The sequence below is a fragment of the Cyclopterus lumpus genome, chromosome 22, assembly GCF_009769545.1.
Source record: "Cyclopterus lumpus isolate fCycLum1 chromosome 22, fCycLum1.pri, whole genome shotgun sequence".
Lineage (NCBI taxonomy): Eukaryota > Metazoa > Chordata > Actinopteri > Perciformes > Cyclopteridae > Cyclopterus > Cyclopterus lumpus.
The window spans coordinates 1,694,354-1,721,684 of NC_046987.1; the positions used below are offsets into that span (position 1 = coordinate 1,694,354).

Below are 27,331 nucleotides of genomic sequence, written 5' to 3' on the forward strand. Positions count from 1 at the left end.
CGTTTGGAAAGGTTGAGGCACAAAACTACTCTGTTAAGGTGAAAAGAAAGATTGTGTTCTATAAAACCATTAAAACCATGGCGTAATAATCAAAGTATATGTAACTTGCCCAACCGCCCTTAGCGTAAAGTTACGTACACGCGTAAAGGTGTCGTGTGGGACACAAACGGCGGTCTCCTGGGTGGAAGTCCCGTGTGTTTTTAACCCACCCACCGACTCAGGTGAGTGTTTAAATCATTGAGCATCTATCGCTGGAAGAGAATTTTAGGCTGCAAGATTTAAGTGGAGAAAATGCTGCTGATTATTACGACATGCATAAAGTTAAGTTAAGCTATGAGATTGCCTGATCAGCCAACACTGACAGGCCCATAGTCCCTCTCTAACCCATCTGTGGACAGATCTATAGGCCCTCGCGATGCAGACGCGGGGATACATGGACTCCATCCTGCAGTTCTGATCAATCGATGTCTGACTGCGAGGCCCGTTGACTGACAGCTGCAAATCTTTTAACTAAAACTAATAGCTCGGATCACATTATGCCTCTTTCTGTTCATTTTGGAACGGCTATAAATCTTCCTAGCTAATTTAAAGCATTGAAAGTGGTTCCATTACTGAACTGTTCAGGCCTTATGAGGCCTTCTATGAGATCTGCTACTATTGTGCTCTTATGGGCCTTTCGCACAGAACACAGATACATCTCCACTGCTCTCTGAAACACATTATTTCCAATGGCTCAGAGATGATGCTGAACTCTCGTGGTGACTTGAAGCTCTGAAATGATCTGAAATGAGCTGAGCCAGTGTCCTCCATTCATTTGCTTTTTCAATGTGACTTTTCTCATAAAGCCTATCCTATATCCTATTTAATTAATTCTGACAACTGATCCAAAATAATACTTGGAATACACCATGTATAAAATGTCCTTACTCCATCTCCCTGTGACTTTGACTCTGACCTGTTCCACTTCCTCACCATACCCTCATCCTGTGCTCTCGGACAGTCATACAGAAATGGTAGAATAAAGATGTGTATTTGAATGGCTCTCTCCATAACTCTTCCAAGCTGCCGGTGACCTCTGCTACACTGCAGCCTGACGATTGAATCTATTGCCTAATCCAGAGTGCACTCTCTGGGCCTCCCTCCCACCTTTGCCCCGAACCCCCGACACCTTTGCATGCCACTCGCCGTGTTTGTAAGTGGGTTAGCGCTCGGCTTAGCCTCCCTGCCTCTCACTTCCATCCGGCTGCGAAGGGTCAGCCGCAGCAGAGGTCTTAGGGAATGTCCTTTTTTGAATGACATCCATATTCTCACCAGCGTGGGAGACGAAGGAGAAGGGGAGGGGACTCAGGGATCAGTGAGGGCTGGGTTAAAGGAGTGAGAAAAACAGCACTCCTTTGGATTTGAACTTCAACTTGACCTCTGACCTCTCTCTCCCTGGCTCGGATATCAAAACACAGAACCATCTGCCTCTTACTGCAGGGCTAGCGGGGAGCGTGGGGTTAATATCATACACTTAGGGAGCAGAATACAGACTGCAATTATCTTCTATTCTCAGACAGGATCCTATTATTTGATCCTGGAGTCACGACAGATGGACGGGGGCCCGTCACATCCTCTCTCTCTCGCTCTCCTCCGCTGCCATTCCTGTGCAAAGCCAATCTGGAGGGCAGGGCGAGTGAGGACGAGGACATAATGGTGAGAGAGGGCAAGGAAGGGGCGGGGGGAGGGTGAGAAAGGGCGCAGGGTGAGGCGAGGTTGCGAGGCCGTGGCAGAGAAAAGGAGGTGGAGGGGGGAAACCTGAGCCTGGAAGGGCTGGCCTCCTCCTCCTCCCTCCTTCATCTATCCATCCATCTCCATGGGGAGAGGGAGCGTTTGAAGGAGACACAGTTCACAGTAAGAGGAGGAGGAGAGACGAACAGCTGGTGGAGTGGGGCGGATTCAGTTTCTTCACCTGATTATGATCTTTTGTAAACTATATCTCCTGAAATAATCTTAAAGCTGCACTAAACATCTCCATCTTCACAGTGGATCAAATGACAGTGTGTGAAGTGAAAGGAGAGGCCTGCCGTGACTCTGCAGAGAGATTTAGCCTCTTTCAGCTCATCGTTTTGCTTTTTAAGGCTTTGGTTCACTCTCCCAGCTCTCATCAACCTGGTTCCCAGCAGCAGCGGCTGTGTCCAGTGAAACGGGTCCGATAAACCCCGGTCTCTACCGAGCCGGTGACTAGCCGGTGAACAGAGAGGAGCATTTAGACAGATATCTTTGTCAGGAGTTGGTGGAGACCAAAGACATATTTAAGATAAGATAAACCTGTTTCTGATCCCCAGAGGAAATATTCAGCACAAGGACAGGAATCAGTTTCATCCTTATATGTTTTTATGTTGCAAAAATAAATTGTTATTAAAAACATTTTAAAAAATGGGACGATCTTTTTCAGGATTTTTACAAATATTTTTCACGCGTTTTGAATACCTGCAAAGTTCCACATCGGGATCGTCCTATTAACTGTAAAGGCAAAAACTGCACGGACGCACAGCAAGACACTACATAAACGCTTCAATATGTATACACAAATAAAAAGGCAGAATGCCTCATATGCAGTTGGAGGCAATCTGTGCGCAGACACACACTCACACTGTGAGGCCATCATCCGAGTCTACTGTACACTGAACCAGGCAGTTCTCCCTGGCTCCAGTCCTCATGCTAAGCTATGCTAACCGCCTTATTATGAATCCACACTGCTCTTCTTCCAAGACGAGCACAAGGATTGGCCAGGCGTCCATGCTCGCACAACGGGACGGAGGCCACAAGTGTTGGATTTTGACACCCACAAAGCTTTTTCTGCCATCTCAGAAACATTCAATACAATTTCAATTCAGTTTATTTTGTATAGTCCAGAATCACAAATGACAAATTTGCCTCTGAGGGCTTTACAATCTGTGCACATACGTGCATTTGATTAAAGAAGGAAAACTCAACCAATTAACCAATAACGTAATAGTTTTCTATCCATCAAACTATTTACGTCCACAATGTTCCGTGAGCAAAGCCAGCAGTTGACAGATGTCCTTTGTTCTGGACATTGTGTTTTCCTCCTCTTTCTATTTGATTAGCGATAATGCTAGCGAGGACGCCATGAACTAACATTTAGATTTAGGTTGGGTAACGGGGTTAGGGTTAGGGTCAGGGTCAGGGTTAGGGTTAGGGTTAGGGTCAGGGTTAGGGTTAGGGTCAGGGTCAGGGTTAGGGTCAGGGTTAGGGTTAGGGTCAGGGTCAGGGTTAGGGTTAGGGTCAGGTTTGGTTGGGGACGTGGCCCTCCGGAGAGGGCCCCGAGAGGCACTGGCACTAGGGAGGCTGCGTTTTAAAAGGCAGTTTAAAAAAACCTAAAAATAAATAAAGCAAACAAAACAAGAAATAATAAAAAACAAAAATTGTTAAAACAGGCCAGCAGAACGATCACCAGCGGGGCAGTAGGAGAGAAGATGTTGAAGGGGAAGACATAAGAGGGGGCCTCCATGAATAACCCAGGGGGTAGCAGGTACCTCCGCCCTGGAGGACTGTGAGGGTAAAAAATTCATAAACGAACAGAACGGAGGAAGACGGAGTAAAAGCAAAATAAGACACAGATGTTTCCTTGATAAAACATAAATATATAAAAAAGAATTAATAAAAATATGATATAAAAGGGGGGGGGGGGGGGAGAACATAAATAAACATGTCAAATATAAATATATCACAGTTCTAAAGGGGTTAAAGGGGCCTCGTCTGGAAGCAAACATTGGTCACTAAAAAATGGGAACTAATTGACATGAGATAAAAAATAAATAAATTTAAAAAACATACTAATTAGAATAAATAAGGTTTTAAAATATACAATACAAGCCATGCATGTGTATTAAATAACAAGTATTTAAAAATAAGACAATATCTCAATAAAACATTCCCATAATGGAGGTCCAGCTGGAAAGATAGCAGACGAGGCCCCTTGATAAAAAGAGACGGGGGGGGGGGGGGGGGGGGGGGGGGGTTAAAAAAGGTTTTGACGCATGGAGGTGGAAATAATTTATTTTTGAGAGGGACCTTGGGGAAAAGGGGGGGTGGGGGGAATAAAAGCAGACTGGGTACTAGTACTTTTCATTTAGCCCATGAGGGTCTATGGTACCCAGTCTGTGGATCCATCTCCTCTCCGCTGCTTGTCGCTGGGCCGTAGTCCACCGCCTGTTGCCCTCCAGGCCCACACTCTGAAGGACGTGCGAGCCATGGAGTTTAAAATGTGCATATAGGACACTTGTGCCATTCACACTATTGATCTTGTAAATATGCTGCTTGATCCTCAGTTGCAGCTGGTTTCCTGTCTCCCCCACATACAGCTTGTGGCAGGCCCCGTACCTGACAGCATAGATAACATTGGAAGCTGTCGGTAGCAGGACCTGCTCCACATTAAAACCGATTCTACTCTGGGGGTTAAAAATGTGGGGGAGACGAATAAAACTGATCTCCGATCCTCGAAGCGCTTCCTTCCTGGTTAGGGTTAGGGTTAGGGTCAGGGTTAGGGTTAGGGTCAGGGTCAGGGTTAGGGTCAGGGTCAGGGTTAGGGTTAGGGTTAGGGTCAGGGTTAGGGTTAGGGTTAGGGTTAGGGTTAGGGTTAGGGTTAGGGTCAGGGTTAGGGTTAGGGTCAGGGTTAGGGTTAGGGTTAGGGTTAGGGTTAGGGTTAGGGTCAGGGTTAGGGTTAGGGTCAGCGTTAGGGTTAGGGTCAGCGTTAGGGTTAGGGTTAGGGTCAGGGTCAGGGTCAGGGTTAGGGTTAGGGTCAGGGTTAGGGTTAGGGTCAGGGTTAGGGTTAGGGTTAGGGTTAGGAATCAGCACTGTTGTGCTGCCTTGTTCAGACAACTCCTCTCCATGTCAAGAGGAGGAGGACGTCTCTCTCCCTGTGTGAGCTTCTCTGTGCGGTGTGGTTAGTGCATGTTAGTGCACGTGAGCGTGCCCCACTGGTTAGCTGCCACTCTGCCAGTAGAGATGCACTGAATCTCATATTCAGCACCTTTAACACAGATAATAAGTTCTATCGATCTTCACTTGTGCAAAATATCATTTGTTGAGCAAATCCTCTTGATGCACGTCTGTGTTTCATTTATCAATGTTTTTATAGTGAAACTCTGTAAAAGTGTGAATGTGTGGCCACACAATATTTCTCAGGGTTTGTCCCGGATGAATGCCCAGATGTTTTTGTTGATTTTTCTTTTTTTCACAGATTAATAAATCATGAATATCAGACCGGCGTCTCAAACACAGATCATGGTATGCATACATTTGTGGGAGAAAATATTGAGGTTAAAAGATTCATTAAGTGTATTCCCCAAATCCAGCTCATCCATGTACAAGTGCAGGCACACACACACACACACACACACACACAGTGAGGGCTGTGCAGGCATGTTTTCCAGGCAGACATCTGAAAGTGGATCCTCAGAGCTGAATTTCCATGTCGTATCGGGCCCAGGAGAGCTGCTTTACAGGGCAAAGAACCAGCCTCGCTCATTTAATTACCGCCTATCAGTGGCATCGCAGTGTGTAGCTACCAGTTTAAATGGAAAGTGGGATGAAGCGGGCGCCGGCATCGAGGGCAGGGAAGCGAGCTCGCCGAGCTGCTGGAACACTTTTGTGCATAGATTTTGAAACGTTGCTCTCTGGTAGCTGTTGTTTATCTCACGGACCTCCATGTAAATGTGAAATATGTAGTGATTTAGGGAATAAGGCCAAGCACACATGGTATCCACTCTGATGTCTCCTTACGATAACACAGTTGAATGCTTTGTTATGCATTGCACTCATGAGTAGAATATCGGTTGGTTTGAAAGCAATATGAATCATATGAACATAATTAGGATCAGTTATGAGATCTGTTTAATACAGTCCCAGAGGAAGAAGTCTTTGCGCACTCTCCACTTACTCTGCTGCAACTCCATCACTGCGGATGGGAATTCTTCTCAGAACAGGAAGCAGATTCAGTGTTTGACTCCGGCAGCACAGGACTTCCTCAAGGGCACTTCAGAAGGACGGAGGCCTCCTGACACAGAAACCTCACCAACTACAGACACCATGCTGCTCCAGAGATTAACCTCCACATAACATTAGCTATTTCCCTGCAGGTGCTACTCGTGGTTCCTAGAGTCCTAAAAAGTAGGATGGGAGCCAGAGCCTTCAGTTATCAAGCTCCTCTTTTATGGAACCAGCTTCCACTTTCAGTCCGGGGGGCAGACACAGTCACCACATTTAAGAATAGACTTAAGACTTTCCTCTTTAATAGCGCTTATAGTTAGGGCTGAATCAGGTTTGCCCTGGTCGAGCCCCTTGATATGCTGCTATAGGCTTATAGGCTGCTTGGGGATGTTTTAGCATACACTGAGCACCTATCTCCTCTTTTCTCTCTCCTTTACGTCTTTTCATTGCACATTACTAACTCTACTCTTTGTGACTTCACGTCTCATAGGGTCCATTGGACCTGGCTGTATCTGAAGCTGGTCCTGGCTCCTGGGTCCTGACTCCTTGCCCGTGCTTCCTGCATCCAGCCTCTGGCCTGGACCTGGCCTACTTCCCAATGGCCCTGCCTCCTTCTCTGTGCCTTCTGGCTTAAGGGCCTCATTCTCGATTGAATAAGTCCATATGCTTAACACATCTCAATAGATTTCCATTACAGCTGGTAGTGATATTAATAAGGCACGTAGGTTGATTCATCATAAATGCAATGACCCTGTCCTGTCCGCCTTATTCCTGCCCCCATGATACGTCACTGTGAGAGTTAGTGCTCTGCTACAGGTATAATACATGATTTGGAAAAAAAGCCTTCATTCATTCATTCCCATTTTTTTTCCATAAGAAAATAATCATTCATGTGTAATTAGTTAAATAATTAACAAGTATAACCATTACTCATTTTTTGTATTTTCTTGAAAAAGTAGGTAAAAAAAAAAGTGGAGACATTTATTGATGAAACAAACATATTCATCCAATGCAGTTATGAACATTCTTAAATATCACAGCCCAGTTATTTAACACATTTAAAACTCTGTCTCTATCACTTTGTATATTAATATGAATAAGTATATATACACTATATATTCACATTATATTCATTACTAAAGCCGATATCAAACCCCTTACTCTCTCAGAGTTCAGTCGGATTCGGCTGGTCTAGTTTCAGGACCTAGACCAGCTGGGAAAATGTAAGTGATCAAAGCATTTGACACGTTTCCTTAATCAGCAACGACTCCGAAAAAACGAAAGGCCTGAATAAGAGACGGGACAAAAGGGAAGTCACGCAGGATCTGTTCTCCAGCTGACCGCAGCTCTGATGTTCCACCATAACATTGTTCTGTGGCCCCGGTGTGGGCCGTTGCCCGGGGCTCCCCACCGGCCCTCAGTGTTCGCTGAATGAGCGCGACTTCCCCACGGACCGCTGACAAGCTCCTCCACCTCCCAGCTACCGCAGCCCGAGCCTGGTCTCAGAGAGCCCCGCCTGGGGCCAGTCTACCAGCCGGACCCTGTCCCCCCACCGCCCCCCAGCACTTTCAGACATCCAGGGCAACAAAGCGGGCTCCCCGAGGACCGAGTGGCCCTCCCTCATGACACACATATTGTCTGTGTCGAAAGAAGGCAGCTATATGAAGGCCTTGTGTGATGTACAGGACTGTGAGGTGAAGAGTGACAGGAACATACAGAACATGAAGAAAGATGAAAGATTAAAGGGGAGTTCTTATTTTTCAACCTTGGTTGGCTTTCTCTTATGATTGTGGCCCTTCGGGCTGGAGGTCACTTTGCACTTGCCTCTGCTGTTGTGGGTGAAGTTACTCCGGCAGGTTCATAAGGGGAAAACATCTGGAACCTACCGAGCTCTCAGCTGACCACCAATGAACCAAAACCAGCTCACTATTAGACGGCCAGAGCCACTAATGTGGTCTAAAGTGTGTGTGTGTGTGTGTGTGTGTGTGTGTGTGTGTGTGTGTGGGTGAGTGGGACTTTCACAAGAGGGCTTTCATCCTGTGTGAAACCCCAAAAGAAGGTTAACTAATGTTATCTTCCTTTGGTTATGTAACTTACATACTTAATTAGCGCCTAACATAATCAACTCATTTTACTGAACACACTTTACTAAACCTAGCAAAGCTTTAAACCTACATTAACTTTATTCTGTTCTTTTTCTTTTTAAAGACTGCCACATCCCGTCCCTGACACGTCCACAGCGAACTCGAGAGGGGAACCGGTGCTCCGTAGTCTGAAGTGAAGGGAAATGTCCACCAGAGACAGTGTTTGGATGATCCATGTTAAGTTGAGGTTCATCTGGAGAGCTTTAATGCAGTCTTGTTAACAACATGTCTGAAGTTAGCATGAGTTAGTCAGAGCACTATGAGAATACGACGCAGGTTCTTTTTTGTAACCACAACCGTGCGTCTTTGATCTGATTGAACCATTGTAAGAAATCCAGTGCAGTCCACAAGCTTCCCTGATTAGCCTCTAATGGATGTGCCATGGCCCTTGGTGCGAATGACTTAATAACCACGTCCACATAGGTTTATTTCCTCTTAATGGCTTTGCCAGCATGGCATCCATTAGTCGCTGTGGCCCAATTTGCTCACACAGCCAAATCAGAGAAGCGAGTCTCTGCTGCCCAACGCGTCCGCACATAGCAACACGCCGTCGGGCTGCGGAGAACGCTTCGCTCAGCGTGTCGCCGATTACCTTAAAGACCTAGAACTATATCATGAGGCTTTGGTGCATTGGTCCTCTTCAATGTTGACAAAAGCACTGGAACCCCTCATCTCCTCCTGTTTCATGGACTGTGGAGGTCTGGATCGTGGCCCATGCCTACTACTCATTATTCATAATTTCTGTCATATTCATTGAATGTTTATGTAACGCTGTTCATTCTGTACACATGACATCTATTGCATCTGTCCATCCGGGGTGAGGGATCCTCCTCTGTTGCTCTCCTGAAGGGTTCTTCCCCTTTTTCCCTGTGAAAGGGTTTTTTCTATTTCTTTAGGAGTTTTTCCTGATCCGATGTGAGGTCAAAGGTCAGGGATGTCGCATGTGTACAGATTGTAAAGAGCTTTGAGTGGTCAAGAGACAAGAAAAGTGTTTCAACAGTAACATTTTAACCCTGACTGCTATTGTTAGCTCTGTTAGCTGAGAGTTACGGCTCAGCTGTCACCAAATTGAGAACACCAACATAACGCCTCATTTGTGTGAGTCAGAGTGTGTTGAGTTGTGCAATCTGGGAGGCATCTTACGTGTTCTGAAAAGAATTTACAACCCCAGGGTTTCTAATTATGTATTTGATTTAATTTTGTCTTTGTTGGTCAGCCCACCGCCGTGTTTTGTTCTATTTTAATTAAGTTAAATGTTAAATGTGCGTGCGTGCATGTCTTCCTGATGACCGCTGCGTCCAGCCAACACCACCACCAGCACTCGTTCAATCGAAAGCTCCCATTTGGCCTGCGGTGGGTCTGTTGGCTCTCTTGTTGTGTTGGAAGAGTTGTTGACACGAGTCCTGCTCATCGTCCCTGAACACAAACAGCCTCTTGGACACACAGAGGAGAACCAGCAGAAACACTGCTCACTCTTTTCTACAAGTTCCCATTTCTCTGCTGCTTCTCCCTCCGCTGAAAAAGAAAAAGAAAGCATGAAATTAAATGTGTGTACATTTTATCATGACTGCTATCGCCTTTTGAAAATTGCAGGTAGCGGAGTGTTTAACATTCTCTTGTCAAGCGTCCTCCTGCTGGGACAATAAATGCCTGTCCAGTTTTGCTCACAGCGGCGGCTGCAGATTACAAACAGCAGGAGCACGCCGGAGTCTGAACACAAAACCGATAAGGACGCCTGTCTTAGTGCCGCCGCTTTGGCTGGCTTCTCCTCACGCCAGGAACCTGCTGCTTTCTAATATTTACACACAACTACAATGGCAAATGTACCGTAACTTCACCCCCCCCCCCCCACACTCACACACACACCTGGAATCACTGTGCATATCGGTGTGTGTTTTTGTCTTTTGGGAGACGGGGTCTGGTTCTTGTTTTTTTTGTACAAAAAGGGGAGAGGGAGGGCCAAATCACATGAAATGACATTTCCAGCGCATCTTTTCATCCAGGAGTTCCAGGAGGAGGAGGAGGTAGGTGTGGAGGATCGCAGCTGAGTTTTTATTCTACTTTTTCTGGGGGGGGGTGGGGGGGGCAGTATGGGAGAAAGACCGAGTTTTTCTTTGACTGTTCTCAAGGCGAGGGTGGAGGGTGAAATGCAGATGTTGCTGTCTGAGCTGTGAAAATTGACGAGCCAGGGAATGCAGAGGGAAGACGCAGGAGGCCACTGACACAGCGTATTATTCACAACGGCAAGACAAAGAAGCCCATATGACTCAGATTAAAACACAATGGAAAACATTCTCTCTTTAAAATGCCAACACTTCCTGGAATGCATCTTAGAAAATTGCACGATTTACATTTATACTTTATTTCTTCCGTCGGGTGAAATCATCAACTTTAAAGCTACAGTTAGCTCCTTTCTTTTTTTGGGCCACACGAGGACAGCGTCACGAGCAGAAAACATCTTAATAAGTCGTTATTGCTCATGTGTTGACAAACAAAGTGCCGACATGGAGTCGTGGGGACGGCCCTGCTCTCAAACCTTTCTTTGTTCCTCTCACGAGAGCATTGCTGCTCGGCCACCACAGTCCAGATGTTTGGACAGGTGGAGGACAGGCTACACCTGAAGTCACCTTGAAGCAGATGATTCCATCAGCTCCAAAACAACGTGTGTGATGCAATTAGATGTTTTTCTTGGATGTGATTTTCTAAACTTTTGTATTGAACTGCTTTTACCGTCTGCTGTTTGTTCTTTCATGAGAAACTTGTACTGCCGCCGCCGAAGCCTCTAGATTCTGAACCTCAATAGTTAAATTATTAAATAAAAGAAAGTAGTGGCTGGAAGTGAAGCTCCGCATAATAGCCAAAGCAGAGTTATGGAGGCGAGGCACCATCAAAACCCAGAGCTAAACACTCAACGGGAACTACGGCAGGTACAAGAACGGCAGCCTTCCACGGACACACGCGGCCCTCTGTACACCCACATATCCCGTGCATTCACACACAAACACACAAACAAGCCAAGAACAGAGAGAAGGAAACGGGAATAACAGTGTGACGGCTGCCGAGCTGCGAGGGAGAACACAGCCGGCAGATGTTCAGGCTCACGTGGCGCCGGCTGCAGCCTCCACACACCTTCAAACACCTCCGCCGTCTTCAACGTACACGGTGCCTGAACACTTTCAAAGTTCCTCACTGAGCCTCCAGGTAACTTTCAGAAGCATAAGCATGACTTACACATTGTTTGGCCACAAACAACTCCAGGCGCGATCCGTCATAACAGTCGCTTTTACTTTTTCGAACAAATTGAAAACACATTTTTCCTTTCCAAAAAAAAAAAAAAAATGAAGAAATCCCGAAACTATGGGAATGCAAAAAAAAAACACATTATGATGGAAATATTGTGGTGCAGTCGAACAATTGAACAGGCACATAAGAAATGCTTTGTAAATGTCTGTATTTAAGTAAATCACCTTCACGAATAAAGAAGACACAAAAGGTCCTCGTCTTTTTAGGAGAACATTAATCATAAACCAAGTTATATATTATAGGTAGTTTTTGTTTCCTGACATACTGAACATGCTGAGGCAATAGTTTATTTGACCCTGGGCGGTGTCTTCCTCTACAGGAGTAGATGTCCACAACCAGCTTAACCAATCAGAGCCTGGGTCTGGCTACTGCTTCTCCAGCAGCCACATTGTGAAGACACTGGAAGCTTCCTGGTGTTTCTGCAGCTGGAAACGGCTCCATCTCAAAGTGATTCAGAAAATTGAGGTAATTCCCCAAGTCCCAGTGGAAATATCTGCTCTATGTTCAAGTGGCCAGCTTCACATTGGAAACGTAATACTGTTGGCCACAATAATAACACCATCAGGAGCTGCATCATTCAGGTCAGCCAATTAAAATAAATTGGTTAAAGTCGGGGAAAGACTTTAAAGAAACAGTAGAAAACCTTCTCACATCCTGTGTAGTCCGAGTAGCACGTCACTGTCCACACACACACACACACACACACTTACACACACCTTTACACCCTTTGAAGCTCTTAAATCCACCATATGCACTTGACCCTTCGCTAAGTCCCGCCCCCTACTCCGTCAGGCTGTCAGAGCGACAAAACCGTGGAGTTCACACTGTCACTAACTGCACTCTGAAGAAATATGATCAAACGTTTGGAAAAACGGAAAAGCGATTTTCAGAGAGAAGCCAACAGAAAAGTCTACAATGTGTTTTATGAGAATATATCAGCATGTGAGTGTCGACACCGACGTGTGAACCTGGAGATCCAGACAGAACACCAAAGAACATGTGTTGGCCTGCTGGTTTGCACCGACCGGTGTAGCTGCTTGCTGTTGGATTGGAGTTCCTTTCGTGCACAGAAGGCTCAAGTCACCGCGTTGAAGTCAAAGTCGGGCTGCGAGTTGTTTTACATTTTGAGTCCACGCCTCCGCTCTCTCACGGGCGCCATGCATTTGAACACGACCTGAAAAACATCAGCTGTGAGAATGCAATGGGAAAACATTCCAAGGCTGCTTTTCTGGACCCTTCACCAAACCTGTACCTTACTTTTCAGTTTCAATACTGTTGCCCCCGCCCCCCCTCCTCCCAACCAAAACGCTGACAATTGTCACAAACACTGGAAAAGCCAGCGGCCCGGGGGAAGCGGTTATCGAGATATTGGCGCGTTGGCCCGGGGAGGGGTGGCGCCCGTATCACGAGAGCGGTGGTTAGGCCACCGCTGCGAGGCTGTCACGCTCCGCCGGTCGGAGGCCGACCGCAGCCGACACACGACCAACAGCTGCCTGGCAGGCCGGCCACTGGATAACACGGCCATGCTCAATGAAAAACACAACACCACCATGTTTTCTGTCTAAGTGCTGTCCCTTTGCCCCCCCGCCCCCCAACCCAACCCAACCCAACCCAACCCCCCTACATCCATTTGCCATCATTATGTACTACTGCCCCCTACTGCGGGACCGTGGCTGTGGCGCCCCCAAGGTCAGTGTCTGTGTGAGGGGAGGGGAGTGGGGGGGGGGGGGGGAAGCCAGGCAGGGGGGCTCTTTACTCCTGAAGAGGCTGGAACAATCGATGGTGAGCCACCAGCCGCCATGGGGGCCCCTGAGGGCCCTCACAACACTGACATTAGTGGAGATGTCTTCCTCCATGGGGACAGAGGGGAGGGGGGGGGGGGCTGTTGGGAGTTAATGAGGGAGGTGGAGGGTACCATCGGGGACGGTCCAGAAGCTGGAGGACAAGTGTGGATGGACAGCCTGTCAGCAGCTCTTCATGTGTGAAATGTCCTCCTGTACACTCACTGTAATGGAAACAACTCGCACCATTTGAAAAGATGTCTGTCAGAGCTGGACGATCAGACATGTGACATTTCAGCAGCAGGAACGAGATGGACAGGAGGACAAAGAGCTGCACTTATTTGCAAATGCAAGATTTGGCCAGGGCTATTCTGAAAATCTGCTCTTAAACATATGCATTAGCTCAGCGGCGGTGCATTTATTCCCATAAAGGTTGGGGGAAAACGTGACATTCACGTTCATCTTGCTCGAGTGTTTAAAGAGCATCTTCAGAAAGCCTCTTTTCCCCACACAAGTAAATGCATCACAACTCACTCCAACCCTTCACAGGTCTGCACCCAGAGCCCTGACGCGTTTCATTGGCTCATAAACAGCTTATAACATGTGTCAATGACACATGGAGGCTTATTACAAAGTATTTCTTAATGGATAACCAACATCTTTAACAGTTTTATTGTTGAGAACAAACAAACCCTTTTCAGAGGGATTCTTCACAAACTGGCAACCTCAGAGTTGTTATTCATGTCATATATCAACAAATCAGCCAAACCCAAAACAGATTATACTGGAACTAAAGTTAAACTTTATTTAGTGTGTTAAAAATCACTAGAAGGTGGACATTGAAAGTCAATTAAAAACAGTCGGACAATTTAATTTCCTCTTTATTTCAATAGATCTGGCTTCAACCACACCAAATACAATCAAACGTCAACATGTAGCAGTGTGTAACAGATAGAAACCATATAAAAGTTGAAAAGGAGACTTAAGAAGCAGAGGAAGGACAGGAGGAGTGAGGAGGAGTGAGGAGGAGGAGGAGGAGGTGGGTGCTTAGGCTCTGCTTTTCTTGAGTCTGCCTGCGGATCTCAGGACGAGCCCGGGTGACGTCTGGGTGCCCGTCTCCACCAGTCTGGATTCAGGGTCGCTCAGTTTTACAGTGCTGGGTGCCTTCCTTGGTCGGGCCGTTTTTTTAGGACTTTTGACTGCTGAGGAAGGAGATCATGTTTACGCACTAAAGCCAAACACTCTGCTACCTGCTACAAGCCTTCTGTCAGTCTGAACTCCATCACTGAACGCATGTTGGATTATCCGTCCATTTAAAGGCCACGTGCTCATTTCAATCAAAGCACAAAGACATTTACCACACGGAGCACAGATGGAGCTCTTTCAAATGCTCATCGTGGAAAAAGAGACTTGGATGTAATTTCATGTTTAGTGGTTTTTCATAAAAACATCAACTGGTTGTTCAGCAGGTTGTTTTAAATGGGCTTTGCATTTGGTCACATCTGCTTGACCGACCCAGGAAAGTGTCTCGAGCTGGAATAGGGTATCACTAACCCGGCAATAAAGTGAGGAGAGAACAACGGCTCGATAAGGAAACTGGACAACAGTTTTATTTACCTCTTTTCTTTGGGACTCTCTTCTTCTTGATGAGACCTCCATCTGTCTCACTCTCATCGGCTTCATCTGCTACCTTCTTTCTCTTGTTGGTCTTCTGGAAAGAAAAATTAACTAGTTAGTGACCAGAGGAAGATGAAAGAACCAGTGCAGAGGTTCCCATGAACTCTGTCCTGGCTGCACAAATATATACGGGACACAGAGCGATCCACTCCTCCGCCCGTCTCCCTCCCTTCTTCACGGGCCTCTATAATGAAGCTACACTCTCAGCCTGAACCATCGCTCACTCGGCCCCCTTTTCCATTTTGACAATTGCTACCTCATGATCAACACGCAGCGCCCGCTGAGGTGAACAGATTGGCGGGATAATTACATACAATAACCAGCGCCGGGGCCCGGTAACCTTTCAGCTGGCAAATCCATGTCCCCAGTGGCATCCTCCATATGCACCGAGAGCAGGGGGGGAAATAAAAATAAGTGTGCGTGTGTGTAATAAATAAAAAATATATATATACACACACACGTATACATACATGTATATATATGTGCGCACACACACACACACACACACACACACACACACACACACACACCAGCCATTGTTTATTGGCTATTGTTACTTATTGGATTAAAGTCATGTTTCATTACCCCAAAAAACCACCACATGGACTTTCTAGGAAACAAACCCAATGAGCGTTCTACTGTGATTACCAGAGCCGAGCGGAGATGGTGGAAGAGAACCTCAAGGCATCATGGACAAACGGGTCCTCAACAGGCTGGAGGTCCAGCAGTAGTTTGACTGTAGCTCAGTGAGAGCGACACCATGCTCTTATTCCATCGGCCCACCAAGCAGACATTTTTAGTCTCAGACATCGAACATTTATTTCCGTTATAAACTGAATTGACGAGTCAGTATGGAGATTAAAAAATTTAAAATATGATTGGATAAATGAATATGCATTATTATAAATTCAGCAGTATGTGAAGTTATTTAAATTAATCCCACCTCTCATTGCAACATTAAAGTTTGACTTCATTAATCAAAATCCAAAAATAAAATATAATATTGTAACATCAGCAATGGGCCATTCAGCATAATGAGTAGTTTTCCCTTTGATACTTTATAACAGATTAAGCCACTTAAAACAATGTGTTAAACAATGTTGTGTCAAACATTCTAAATGCTCCACCGCGCTCAGCTTCCTCTGACGGGTCTGTCTGCTGAGCAGGGAGCGCAGTGGGCTTTAGAGACGCCAATGAGCGCTACAGCCAGCGAGCTAAACAAGGAGCCAACACTCACTATGAAGATATTCATTCAAGCTGCTTGGAGTACATTTTGCTGATTATACTTCTCTACTTGGACTTTACCTCGTAGCAGTATTTATAAACTGTGGTTTTGATCCTACTGATCAACACCTCGGCGGTAGCTTAGCTAAGTGACATGATGAGCAGAGCAAAGTAACATAAATACTGTACTTCATACTGTGCGTGTGTGTGTGTGTGTGTGTGTGTACCTGGGCGGGGGGTGAAACGCTTGCACTGACAGGAGTGAACTTCAGCTTGCCGTCATCTTTAGCCTGGATGGCTTCCAGTCCAGCCTGCAGGATGGAGCGCAGCTTCTCGTACGGCGGTTTGTCTTCGTAGCCCAGAGACGTAACCTCCTCCATGAAGCTCTGGATCTCAGCTGCAACACAACGGCATGGCGGTCATCATAAACCAAATGCTAAGTCTGTCATCTTTTCCTTTGTACACTGCATATGCCCAGTGTGTTTAGTGACATGGCCCCTTGTCTTGTGACGGGGACTACACGAATGACCCCGACTGGAGGCGAACGTCTCCCTCTTCCAACACGCTGTCGTCACCATAACATCCCTCCTGATCCTGTGTGACTTTCCTCAGACTTGACCGTCACAAACACACTCAAAGAAGGAGGTGTGCTCCGTCTCTGCTGCCTGCAGGTCAAAGTGCCAACATTCACATGGAAACTCTTACCACCGTGAGACGTTTACAGTCGGAGCGCCGCATGTTCCCTGCAGCGCGTCATCAGACTTCTAGCTAATGACAATCAAGTTGTGTTGCTCCAGAGGGCCATGATTAGATCAAGGATGTCCTTAATGAGGATACAACAACTTTAAATTGTGATAGCAATATATATTGTGGTACAGTAAAAATTATAGGTGTCGGTTTAAAGCATAAGGCCCTTGGTTTCATTCTCTGAGTTGTGGGTCGAAGAGGACAACTCGTATGATGAGCAGATTGTAAATCCCCTTGAGGCATATGTGTGATTATTGGGCTAGATGAATAAAATTGACTTAAATCTGGGGAGGAAAATGTAGGCACACACACACACACACAGGCTGGCTGGGTACAGTGAGGTGCTTTGGTCTGAACTCTTTTCTATTGATGCTCTTTCTGCTAAAGGACTGGTATAATCCTTACACAGCTAGAAGCTACAGACAGCTATGTACTACTGGGCTATTAAGCAGCTGGAGAAACTGGAGGGTCATTGGTAATATTAGCCAATTGTTTTACTGGTGTCTATTCTTAATGGCAAAGAAACCCCCGTGTGTTGCCTTCTGCGTGAGTGTGTCTTACCTGGCTTGTCTTGAGATGAGAAACACTTGGTCATAAACTCCGATATATTTTCTTGGCTCCTGGAAGAGAAAAGACAAGCATTGTGATTATTTTTACTCTAAAAGTTTGCACAGTCTTAGCTTCATCACACCTCACACCTCATCCCCACATTCCAAACGTGTGCCTGCCTAGATGCAGCAGACCACCTCATGCATTCAGTGAACTCTGTGGCGATGTGAGCTCAGCATGCAGGTGTGCCTCTCCCACCTGATTTTGGAGTCTCTGACGTAGAGGGGGTCCTGCAGCTTGTCCTCCCAGGGCAGCCGTCCACACAGCCACTGGACCATGCAGTAGCACAGGATCTCCAGGTCGCTCCGCCTACATGCAGCTGGAGACCAAGCACCACGGCACTGTGAGCAGCTTGTACCGGCACCAGTGGCAACAGCAGCAATACGAGAGGAAATGCACTGTTACCAGTGACTGCTTCTCTCTCACAACAAACATTTTGGAAAACGATTGAAGATTCATATCAATCTTATGACTATACGTTTTTTTTTTGTGGGAGTTTTTCCTGAACCGATGGACGTCGTACGTGTACAGATTGTAAAGCCCTCCGAGGTCATTTTTCAATTCATTTAGTATTGCCCAAAATCACAAATGATCCTCAAAGTAAGGAAACACATCTGTGACCAGAAGCAGCTCAATGAAGCCAATAGTGTCGATGCAATGTGAACCTTTCAAAGTCAAAGGTTTCTCACATGAAGAATAACAGATGTAATGTGTATCCTGTGTGTGTGACCAGCTGGATTTGATGATATAGAGCTACTAGTAGTATACGTGTACCTACTTGCTCCTTTGTGGGCGTCGATGCTTGTGAACTCAATGGTACCATCGTGACATCTCTTGGGATCTTCCTTGTACACTTTAAGGACACTTTCAGGTGCGTACCTATATGCCAGCCCATAGTCTACCAAGTAAACCTAGAAGAAGACACTGATTCAGACATGCACAGAGGCCAGGGACACAGTCACATTCAACACGTTGTACATTGAGACAAAAACATGTGGACTGTCTCCAGGAATCACACGGAAAAAACATTTAGAGCAGATCATTATGCACTTTTAGAATTTGAATTACACCTACAAAAGCTTCATTGTTATTAGGATGTCTGCATTGTGCTTTTATACTAGAGTTGGTTATTGGCTTTAATAAAGAGACGTGCAGAAATAAGACCAAACATATATCTCAGTAACTCCAGGGGAAAACATACAAATAGCATAGATAAAGAAGAAAACAACCGTACCTAATATGAAAATCCTGAGGGGAGGTTTTTTTAAATTGTCATTTATAAATAGCTCTTTAATAACACCACCAATGATACATTATTAATCTTCAAATTAAATATTTGTCCCTGCCTTGTTTGCTAGAAAAGCGCTTAGCTGCTGCCATCTAATCTTCCCGCTTGGAACACACACACACGCACACACACACACACACACACACACACCTAATTAATCTAATGAAGCAGCACCAGCGTGTTACGATCAAAAACCCAATCACCTCCCTGCTTTCAGGCAGCGGTGCTGGGGTCAGAGGAGCACCGTAGATTCACAACATTAAGAAACGGTTCAGGCTGTCAAAGCTTCTTTGGGGTTTCCTTTCCCCTGAAGAGACTCAGGACGCTCTAACTTCTACTGACCTGGTTGGGGTCACTGTGGCTCAACATGAGGTTGGATGCCTTGATGTCAGCATGCACATACTCATGTTCATGGATGTACTCCAGAACTTCCAGCTAAACAAGGAAAAGAAAAAAGAGGTGTTAATGCACGAGTGACTCTTGTTATCAGAATGTATTCAGACCACACCTGGAGGTGGTCACAGGAAGGGGCCATAGCAGAAAACTTCCCCTTGTGTCAAGACAATTATCCTTGTTTCATTTAGTTGACATATTAGAGTCAATGTTTTTACAGGGGGGATTTTGGATATCTCTTTTATTACTCCATACATCAGAGCATACTCAAGAACCATTATAAATACTGTTTGCCATGATTTTAGTTGTACCATTGTTAATAAACCAGGCCTTTAGATTATAGAGAGGCATGAAAGTGGACCGCTTGGTGGATGTGAGTGCTGCTGAAGTGGAGATTTCTGTTTAAGAGAAAACAGCCTTAAAGAGATGCGTTGTAAAATGACATTAACCATAGTTGATAACCTATATTAGGGTGATATTTTAAGTTGTTTTGTTCTCTTAAAATTTATGTTTAAATATATAAATGATGGTTAGTTAGTATTGTGGGTATTTTACCCTTTAAAAATAACTCACCTATTATATAATTTTAACAGAAACATTTTGAAAAGGAAATAAACCGCATTTCTGATCCTCTACATTGTTCTAATATAACGGTCTGAATGACATCATTGACATACAGAAACTCAATCACATTATGGACATAATGGAGGAGAACAAAAACCTTCATTAATACGAGGTATAAAGAAATGCAATGGCCCAGATTAGGGATGTCAGTTTTGGTTCATTTTACTTTTGACAGCCTGACACCCGTTAACCGGTAACTAACCCGTTAATTATTAGGACAAAAAAGCAAATGACTTGACATACAGGAGGCTTTCCTTTCACACCGGCGCATCATTGACTTTAAAGTGCTGCATTGATCGAATTGTAAGGCTCGTGTGTTGTAGTGCATTGCCGCATATCGATCTGGTCACAGGTGGCCACCGATGGTTATCAGCTGATATTTGTTCTTAATAGTTTGATCGGTCGTCTTTCAGATTCAGAACTGAAACGTTTACAATCATTTATGAATAACAGCTGTTTGTGGAAGCCATTGCAATTCAGTGGGAAACATGAAAGCAAAAAGAAACCATGTGATGATGACATGACCAACCAGTCGAAGACCGAGCTGCAGGACCAGTTTCCTGGGGAACCTCCTTCCACATTCTTCAAACTTCTTCTGCAGGTCTGTGCCAAGCCTGTCGATCACCATGAACCTGTACCTGGAATATGAGGAGAACCCTTCTTTACTTCACAAGATAGAGCTATGACACTGCACAACAGCAGAACCTTCCAATGGATCAGGACCATAGACGGGGTTCAGCTTAAGGCAAGTTAGAGGAGGCTTTCTTAATGTCACTCAGAATGGAATTGGAGGCCAATGTAACAATAACCCCAGTTTCACATGCTGGATCCATTAAGTTCTTGTTCTCTTATAATCTGTGTCTTGAGACAGAGTTATTGTACATGATTTTAAAAAAAGGTATGTAAAAACTGAAAAAATTAAAAAAAAGGTATGCAAAAATGGCAGTGAATAGTTTACTGGTCGGTCACGTCGAGGTCACGGTCAAACTCAAAGCCTCTCCTAGAATAAACAAATATCCAACGGCCATCTCTACTGACTTGCCTTCCCTGCATAGTGCCTGTAATGCATTTGTGTCCTCTGTACTTGAACTCCGTTTATGGCCGTGGTTATACTTTTCCATATGCGTCCACATATACAAGTCGACACTTTACTGCAACCTGCTGATTTGATAGTGGGTGAATGTATATTTTGAGGTCAAAAGAGCATCTGTAAAAAAATGTGAATGAATCCATTTAATTTCCTAGAGATTCCTTACTTTGCTCTAGGAGGTGCCCACCTAAACACTAGATGTGAAGCCACCACATGCTGCTCTTCATAGGGCAGATGGGGAACTAGAGGGTTTGGTTCTGCCACCAGCTAGCTAAGAAGTAGCTCATTTTAAATCAGAAAGATACAGATACGTTATACCATTAGTATGTGCTCTTATTTTGATACTGCCTTTTATGGGGAACTTTGTGGGAATAATTTATGTGACCTTATCGCCAGTCATAGTTAAGAAAATTCCATTTTTATTTCAATTTGGTAAACAACAGATATACAAGTTAGTTGCATACAATTCATATTTATATTTGGATGGCTAAATTGCTATGTGCAAATTAATAAATGATCTACTTACTTGCATTTAGTCTGTGCATCCAAAAGCTGTTAAATTAATAAAGACTTAATTACTTTTCATGAACTGCAACTCCTCAGACTGAAACTGGTGTGTGCATGTGGGGTTTGTTTCCAAAGAAAAAAGAAGTCCTTGAACCGGAGTTGTTGTGGTGTTTAGTAAGTGCTGGAAGATGAAACTAGGTGACACATGATACAGGATCCTGGTCAAAGCCTTACCTTTTCCCTCCTCTCTCATGAAGACCTGAGCCCCAGTACCTGGGAACACCCAGAGTTTTCAACTTGTGAGACTTCATCCAGCTCTGAACTGCAGGACAAGATGACATTTATCAGAAATGTTTGGGGCACTTTTTCTGGCCAAAGTGTCCAAAAAGCATGCGTGTAAATCCCTGAAATGTACATCATGCAAATCAAAGACAGCTTGGTTTCTTGTGAACACACAGCTAACTGGAGCTGGAGCAAGTCGGTGATGGCTGTGTTGCTCAAAGTAATAAGAGTATATATTTCTGTTGGGGGGCGGGCAGCGTGGCCGCAAGCTAATCTGCTGCTGGGACAAATATTTACCAACAACGTGAGATTCCAGCATGAATAAAATATGAGCCTTTGGTTCCTTAGTAATATAACAGTTAATTGTCAGGGGAGATTGACATTTGGATTGTTATTATATAAAATGCAAAGCTGTGGCCTGGGGGCCAATGGAGCTGCCACCAAAAGCTTCCCTTCCTCTGCAGGGCCCCTCCGTGCCTCAGCTACAAGATTGTCTTTTTTAATTAAGAAAGTTGGCTTTCTTTTATTTGTTTGCCCTGGTGGTGAGAGACTGTTGTGTTATGATCACATGGCTCCCTTTATTTTTGTGTCATCATGCTAGTGTGTGAGTGTGTGTGTGTGTGTGTGTGTGTGTGTGTGTGTGTAAGGATAAGTCGACTTACTCAGGTCAGGCTTAGCAGCTCTCATGTAAAACTTGAGCTCAGAGAACAGTGGTCCATTGTCACTGGGCTCCTGTGGACACAATAACAACTGCATTTATGTCTGGATTCAATTTCACAGGCGTGAGGACTGCGAAAACAGGGGACTGTTGCTACAGGTGCAGGTGAAAAAATGAAATACTATTCAAAAAGGTCCAGTGTATGACTGTTCCCGACCTCTACAACAAGTTGACATCTATGAACTCAATGATGTCTTATGAGACAGTGATGTAAAATACTATGACACACAGAGCTCTCATTGAAATGAAGGAAGGATTTTTGATGTACTGCTTCAAATGTGAATATTTGCAGATCTTCTTCGATCTCTGATAGTAACATTTATATCTTTGGATGGTTGACTGTTCGTTCAGGACAAACAGTACAGCAAAATCTCTGAAGTATGTTATATGTCGGGCCTGGCTTTTGTTTTCCCTCACCTGTCACTGTGGCAGGTAGCAGAACATATTTACCAGAGAACGCTGAAGAAGTGTATCTGAAACAGTAGAAATATGGAAACAAGTAACCATAACCCTTGACTATTTTTAACTAATGAATTGCTTAAAAAAAGGGATCTCTGAATAGAAGGAAAATCTATCTGCCACCGTAAATCTTTGGTTTGAGTTGTTGGAATGACAGAACAGAGTTGCTGCAAAGTGATTATCTTACCTCATAGACAATCTTTGACTGAGTAGAGACACTGGCTTCAGAGAGCACACAAACCAGACGACAGACCAGTTAAATGTTGGTCTGTCATCTAGTAAATCACTCAATTAACATCAACCAGCGATAGCTGATATGGCCTGATGAAGAAAGTGAGGATCAATGCCAACTAAAAATGAGAAGCTGCCTGCTGCCTGTTGGCTTGGTGTGTAAGGGGGTAGCCGTACGGATCATGGATCAACTATGATCCAGTACACCACTAGTCTTGATAGAAAACAGATAATCACAAGGATAACACTGAGGGCTATTTCTGTAAAGAACTTCTTTCACTTAATTTGTCATTTTTGTAAAGTTGAGAGTCTACTTTTTCAATCCAATACCTAAATATATACATCATAAATAAATAAATAAATAAATAAATAAATTACGGGCATGATCTAGGGCGGCCCCCTTTCAGTCTAGACAAATCAGTTATTTGGGTATTAGTTAACCAAGATTTAGTCATTTTGAATGGATTTTTTCACGCCGAATGCTTATTTCCAAGAGCCCATCTCTGGGAAACACAAGATTTTAAGTGGTGCTTTTGTGCGATTCTTTGAGGAGAAACTCGTTTTTACAGATCTGACATTTAAATCAACTAATCGGTGAGTCAACAAGATTTCATGAGTGTTAGTTACTGAGAATGTATTTGACAACAGTTCTAACTTGATCTTGCCAAAGTACAATCTGACCACTTGTTGGGCCCTTGTGCTAACCCACTCCATCTACTGTCCACTCAAACAATGAAAACATACACATGTATGTGATGCGAGTAACATTTGAAGCGTCATCACACTGCTCAATTGCAGCGGGCTGTAATCCTATCTAGGATGTAGTATGTTCCTCTGCACAAGACATTTTAGAGGGTGTTCAGAGTCGTACCACTTTGATGACATAAGGAGCATCAGCACCCACAGGTTTTGCAGAATTCTCATCAGCTGGGGACAGAAAAGGAATCAGCATCAAGTTAGAGGAATGTTGAAAACATGGAAGGCTTTGCAGGATATTATAAATGATGTTGTATTGATTAAGTTTGAGAAAAAGGTTGCCGTCAAATCATCTCTGGAAGTCTTTTCACATGACATGTTTGACTGTTGAACAGATTCTTTTACATTACATATTCCTTTACATCTGTTCTTACCCAGATAGATGAGGCCGAAGCCACCCTGGCCGATTGGAGCACCCAACTTCCAGGCCTTCTTCCCGGTGTCTGTCAGGACCTCTCCGGGTGGGAACTCCTCTGCCAGCTTCCTCTTTGCTGGAGCTCTGCCTTTCCCCGCCGCCTTAGCTTTCGGTGGCATCTGCAACGCACGGCCAACTAACGTTATACTTCCGGTTACCTTCCTGCGTGCAGCCTGACGGGGTGATGAGGAGGTGTTCTACGTGTAAGTTAGCTAACTAGTTACACGGAGCTAACCGCATGTGACGCATGTGACCGGGTGTTACTAGTGAAGTTACTAGTGTTAGCTAAACTCTACCTAGGTTAGCACGTTACTCAGCAGTAACGTTAAAAGGTATCTACAAGCTTTCACGTTCGATAAACGTAACTACTTTTAAAAACACGTACACTGTCGATACACAACACTATGTGTGACGCGCGTGCAAAGAGAGCAGTCTGCTGCCTTGTGACTAAAGAGCGTAACCGGGGAGAGTAGGTCGAGTAAGGCTGCGTTAAGTTAACGTTACGCTTCCGTAAACAACGGTTAAAGTTAGCTGTAATGCTAACCGCGCTGTCACGTTAGCCTCCACATCTCACGTTAGCTGCTACGTGACGTTTATTAAGAAACGCTCTTGGATATCTGCGACGCTGCCAGTTGACCTAAGAATCACCACCGTGCTTGATTAAATGATAAGATGAATACGCACCTCGACTTGCTCTTTATCGTATGTTAAGCCGTGAGAGGACCAAACTTCCCGCAAAACTACCGGCCAGGAAGTAGCGTCACGACGCTCTGCTATTCTATTGGTCGAAGGTACGCTGCGCATCTTACGTCAGATTCATAGTAAGTGTAACGTTATGTGCTTGAAGTCGTTGGAGGGAACATGAGGCGTTTGGGGTTTACCTTCTTATGTCCAGTCTATGGGGTTTTCTGAGCAGGTAGAGCCTTTGCTCCAACTCATAGGTAACATTACATATTCCATAAATACATTTCAAAGTCAGTGGTAAAGCCAGTATATGATAACTCTGCTACACACATTAGTTGACTTCATTTGTATTTCATTAACGATTTATAAACATGCAAATGTGATTAACAGTTGTGTCTGAACATAACGTTAGTGTGTGTGGACGTTACATTCCTTACATCTTCTGCTGTTGACTTGTCCTTCATGCTTCAAGAGTTTTTGATAAATGTGATTGTAGCCTCGGGTTCTTTTCTTTGGTTGTCAACAGCTGATAAAAAGGAGACAAACAGTGTCTTAATTAGACACTCAGGATGCAGCTATAGCTTCATCTGTGCCCTCAGCACTCTGACACATGGTGTTAGTGGTAAACACTTGTATTCATACGGTAAAATATGGAATACAACTCCAACATTAACCGTAAAATAGAAAAACAAATAGTAGAAAATAATCTACAGTATTTATTCTGAAAGCTGACAGTTTTTGACGGTCTGCACTGTGCAGTGAAAACACACTTATAATCCTCTTTTTTTTATACGGTATACTGTATTTTATAATACGTTTGTTGTTGTAGTGCATTTTAAAATCATTCAATAAAATTCTCTAACTAGCGAATCTGTCCATTTCATTACTTTGTGTATGTCATAAATATACAAATGTAAATTAGATGGTAATCTGCATGATAAATAAAGAAAAGCTTTTAGTGATCCATTTTACCCAGACAGCTGTGATCACAATAAGAGGTTTCCTCTGCAACATAAACATAAAACACCTGTTATAACTGCATTCATTCATTTCCTGCCCACGTTGGGGCAGTGTAAACACAATATCTGTCATATCATCACCGTATATAGTTATTATGGCTAATTTGTTAGCAAACAGTTGTCTTTTTACACAACCAGCAGACACAGAGCAACATTAGCATTCAGTTGGAGTCATGTCTGTGTCCACTCCATGGACGCAAGTCCAATATCCACTCTCTTTTTTCCCTTGGTTTGGGCTCCACCAACTCCTGAGGGATACGTATGTCTTTTTTTCTGCTAAATGCTCAAATACGTTCAACAACCACTCTCAAAATGTGATGAGAGCAGATTGTATGGTGCAGAAAACCAAAACAATGAGCTGAAATAGACTAAAAAGCTCAGTAGTGCTGAGGGAGACTACAACATTGGTTCATCGGGTTATGGTTATCTGTGAATTAGTCACCATGAGTGACACATTTCACATAGTCATTTCAACTATTGGTAATATAAAAAATATATATTATTATATATTATACTTCTTTACAGGGGCCAGCCTCATTTTGAACCAGGAAAAAAAACTTGTACCATACGTTGTACCATACGTTTGTATGTAAATGTGAAGAGCCTTACCTATTTTGAACGTGTCATTTGATACAGACATATTGGGTTTCTCTTGCTACCTGGTGCACAACTCATGAATAAGATATTGATTATTTTGTGTCTTGTCTTTCTGGGTGATCACAGAGTGGAGAGCAGCACTTCACATCCCAGAGGGCAGACAGTACAGCTGTTTATACGTCAACTGTAGCACACATTTATTTTTCCGCTGCCTCTTTCTATTAGTATTTCTTCAGTAACTGTTGCTGTGGCTGCTGGAGGAGATGCGGTGGTTGTTGACACGCTGAGTGTTCCCTGCTCAAAGGGAACAGACCCTTTGCTTCCAAACCCCAATTGTAAGCTCCACGGTGGAGTCCTGAACAGAGGAATGACCCACTGTAGTGACAATGATGAGCAGAGCGATGACGGAGAAGAAAAACACAACAAGGGCCAGAAGAAGAGAAGTAAAGGAGAAAAGCACGTGTCTTTCCCCCCTGATGGACAGATAGTGTCCGGCTTCGCTGAGCACAGGGACACAGACAGAACGGGTAAGCTGCTGCTTGACTTTGGGTCAAGTTGATTTCATATCACAGTGTCATGCCGGTGACCTGCTGGTCATTAAAGTTGCCATTAAATGAAAATAGTTTGTTTTCACTTATATGTGATTAAAAAAATAAACATCCACATATGTAAAGAATGTCTGCTGTTTGCTGTATACTGTATAATATGAACAACTTGTCCCTTCAAGATCTGGAAATGTAGCATTTGGTGAATTTCTCACAGTAAATACCCATTCACTATTATCTC

At 44.3% G+C, this 27,331-nt stretch overlaps 2 protein-coding genes across 5 annotated transcripts in view; one reads left to right on the top strand and one right to left on the bottom strand.

Annotated features, from left to right (window-relative positions):
* Window positions 1-14,088: 14,088 nt before the first annotated feature.
* On the bottom strand, window positions 14,089-25,032 carry vrk1 (VRK serine/threonine kinase 1). 4 transcript variants are annotated; one of them, XM_034563685.1, is made up of 13 exons: window positions 24,930-25,032; window positions 24,205-24,364; window positions 22,802-24,001; window positions 22,329-22,398; window positions 21,619-21,706; window positions 20,317-20,425; window positions 19,113-19,205; window positions 18,261-18,393; window positions 17,681-17,801; window positions 17,435-17,493; window positions 16,354-16,523; window positions 14,843-14,936; window positions 14,089-14,427 (listed from the first exon to the last, which is right to left on the bottom strand). In XM_034563685.1, exons 4-13 carry the CDS (start codon window positions 22,351-22,353, stop codon window positions 14,273-14,275), a joined length of 1,047 nt encoding a protein of 348 aa, XP_034419576.1. In that variant the 5' UTR covers window positions 22,354-22,398; window positions 22,802-24,001; window positions 24,205-24,364; window positions 24,930-25,032; the 3' UTR covers window positions 14,089-14,272. The 4 variants fall into 4 exon arrangements, with proteins under 4 accessions (XP_034419576.1, XP_034419572.1, XP_034419575.1 ...); XM_034563681.1 differs by having other exon boundaries at window positions 23,946-24,001; window positions 24,930-25,026; XM_034563684.1 differs by having other exon boundaries at window positions 14,843-14,933; window positions 23,946-24,001; window positions 24,930-25,007.
* Window positions 25,033-26,912: 1,880 nt separating this feature from the next.
* Window positions 26,913-27,331, top strand: part of si:dkey-288a3.2 (protein phosphatase 1 regulatory subunit 37) — a 66,012-nt gene continuing 65,593 nt past the window's right edge. Inside the window, exon 1 of the mRNA XM_034563438.1 lies at window positions 26,913-27,072. Coding sequence (XP_034419329.1) covers window positions 26,913-27,072 — 160 coding nt within the window. The remainder of the gene's footprint in view (window positions 27,073-27,331) is intronic.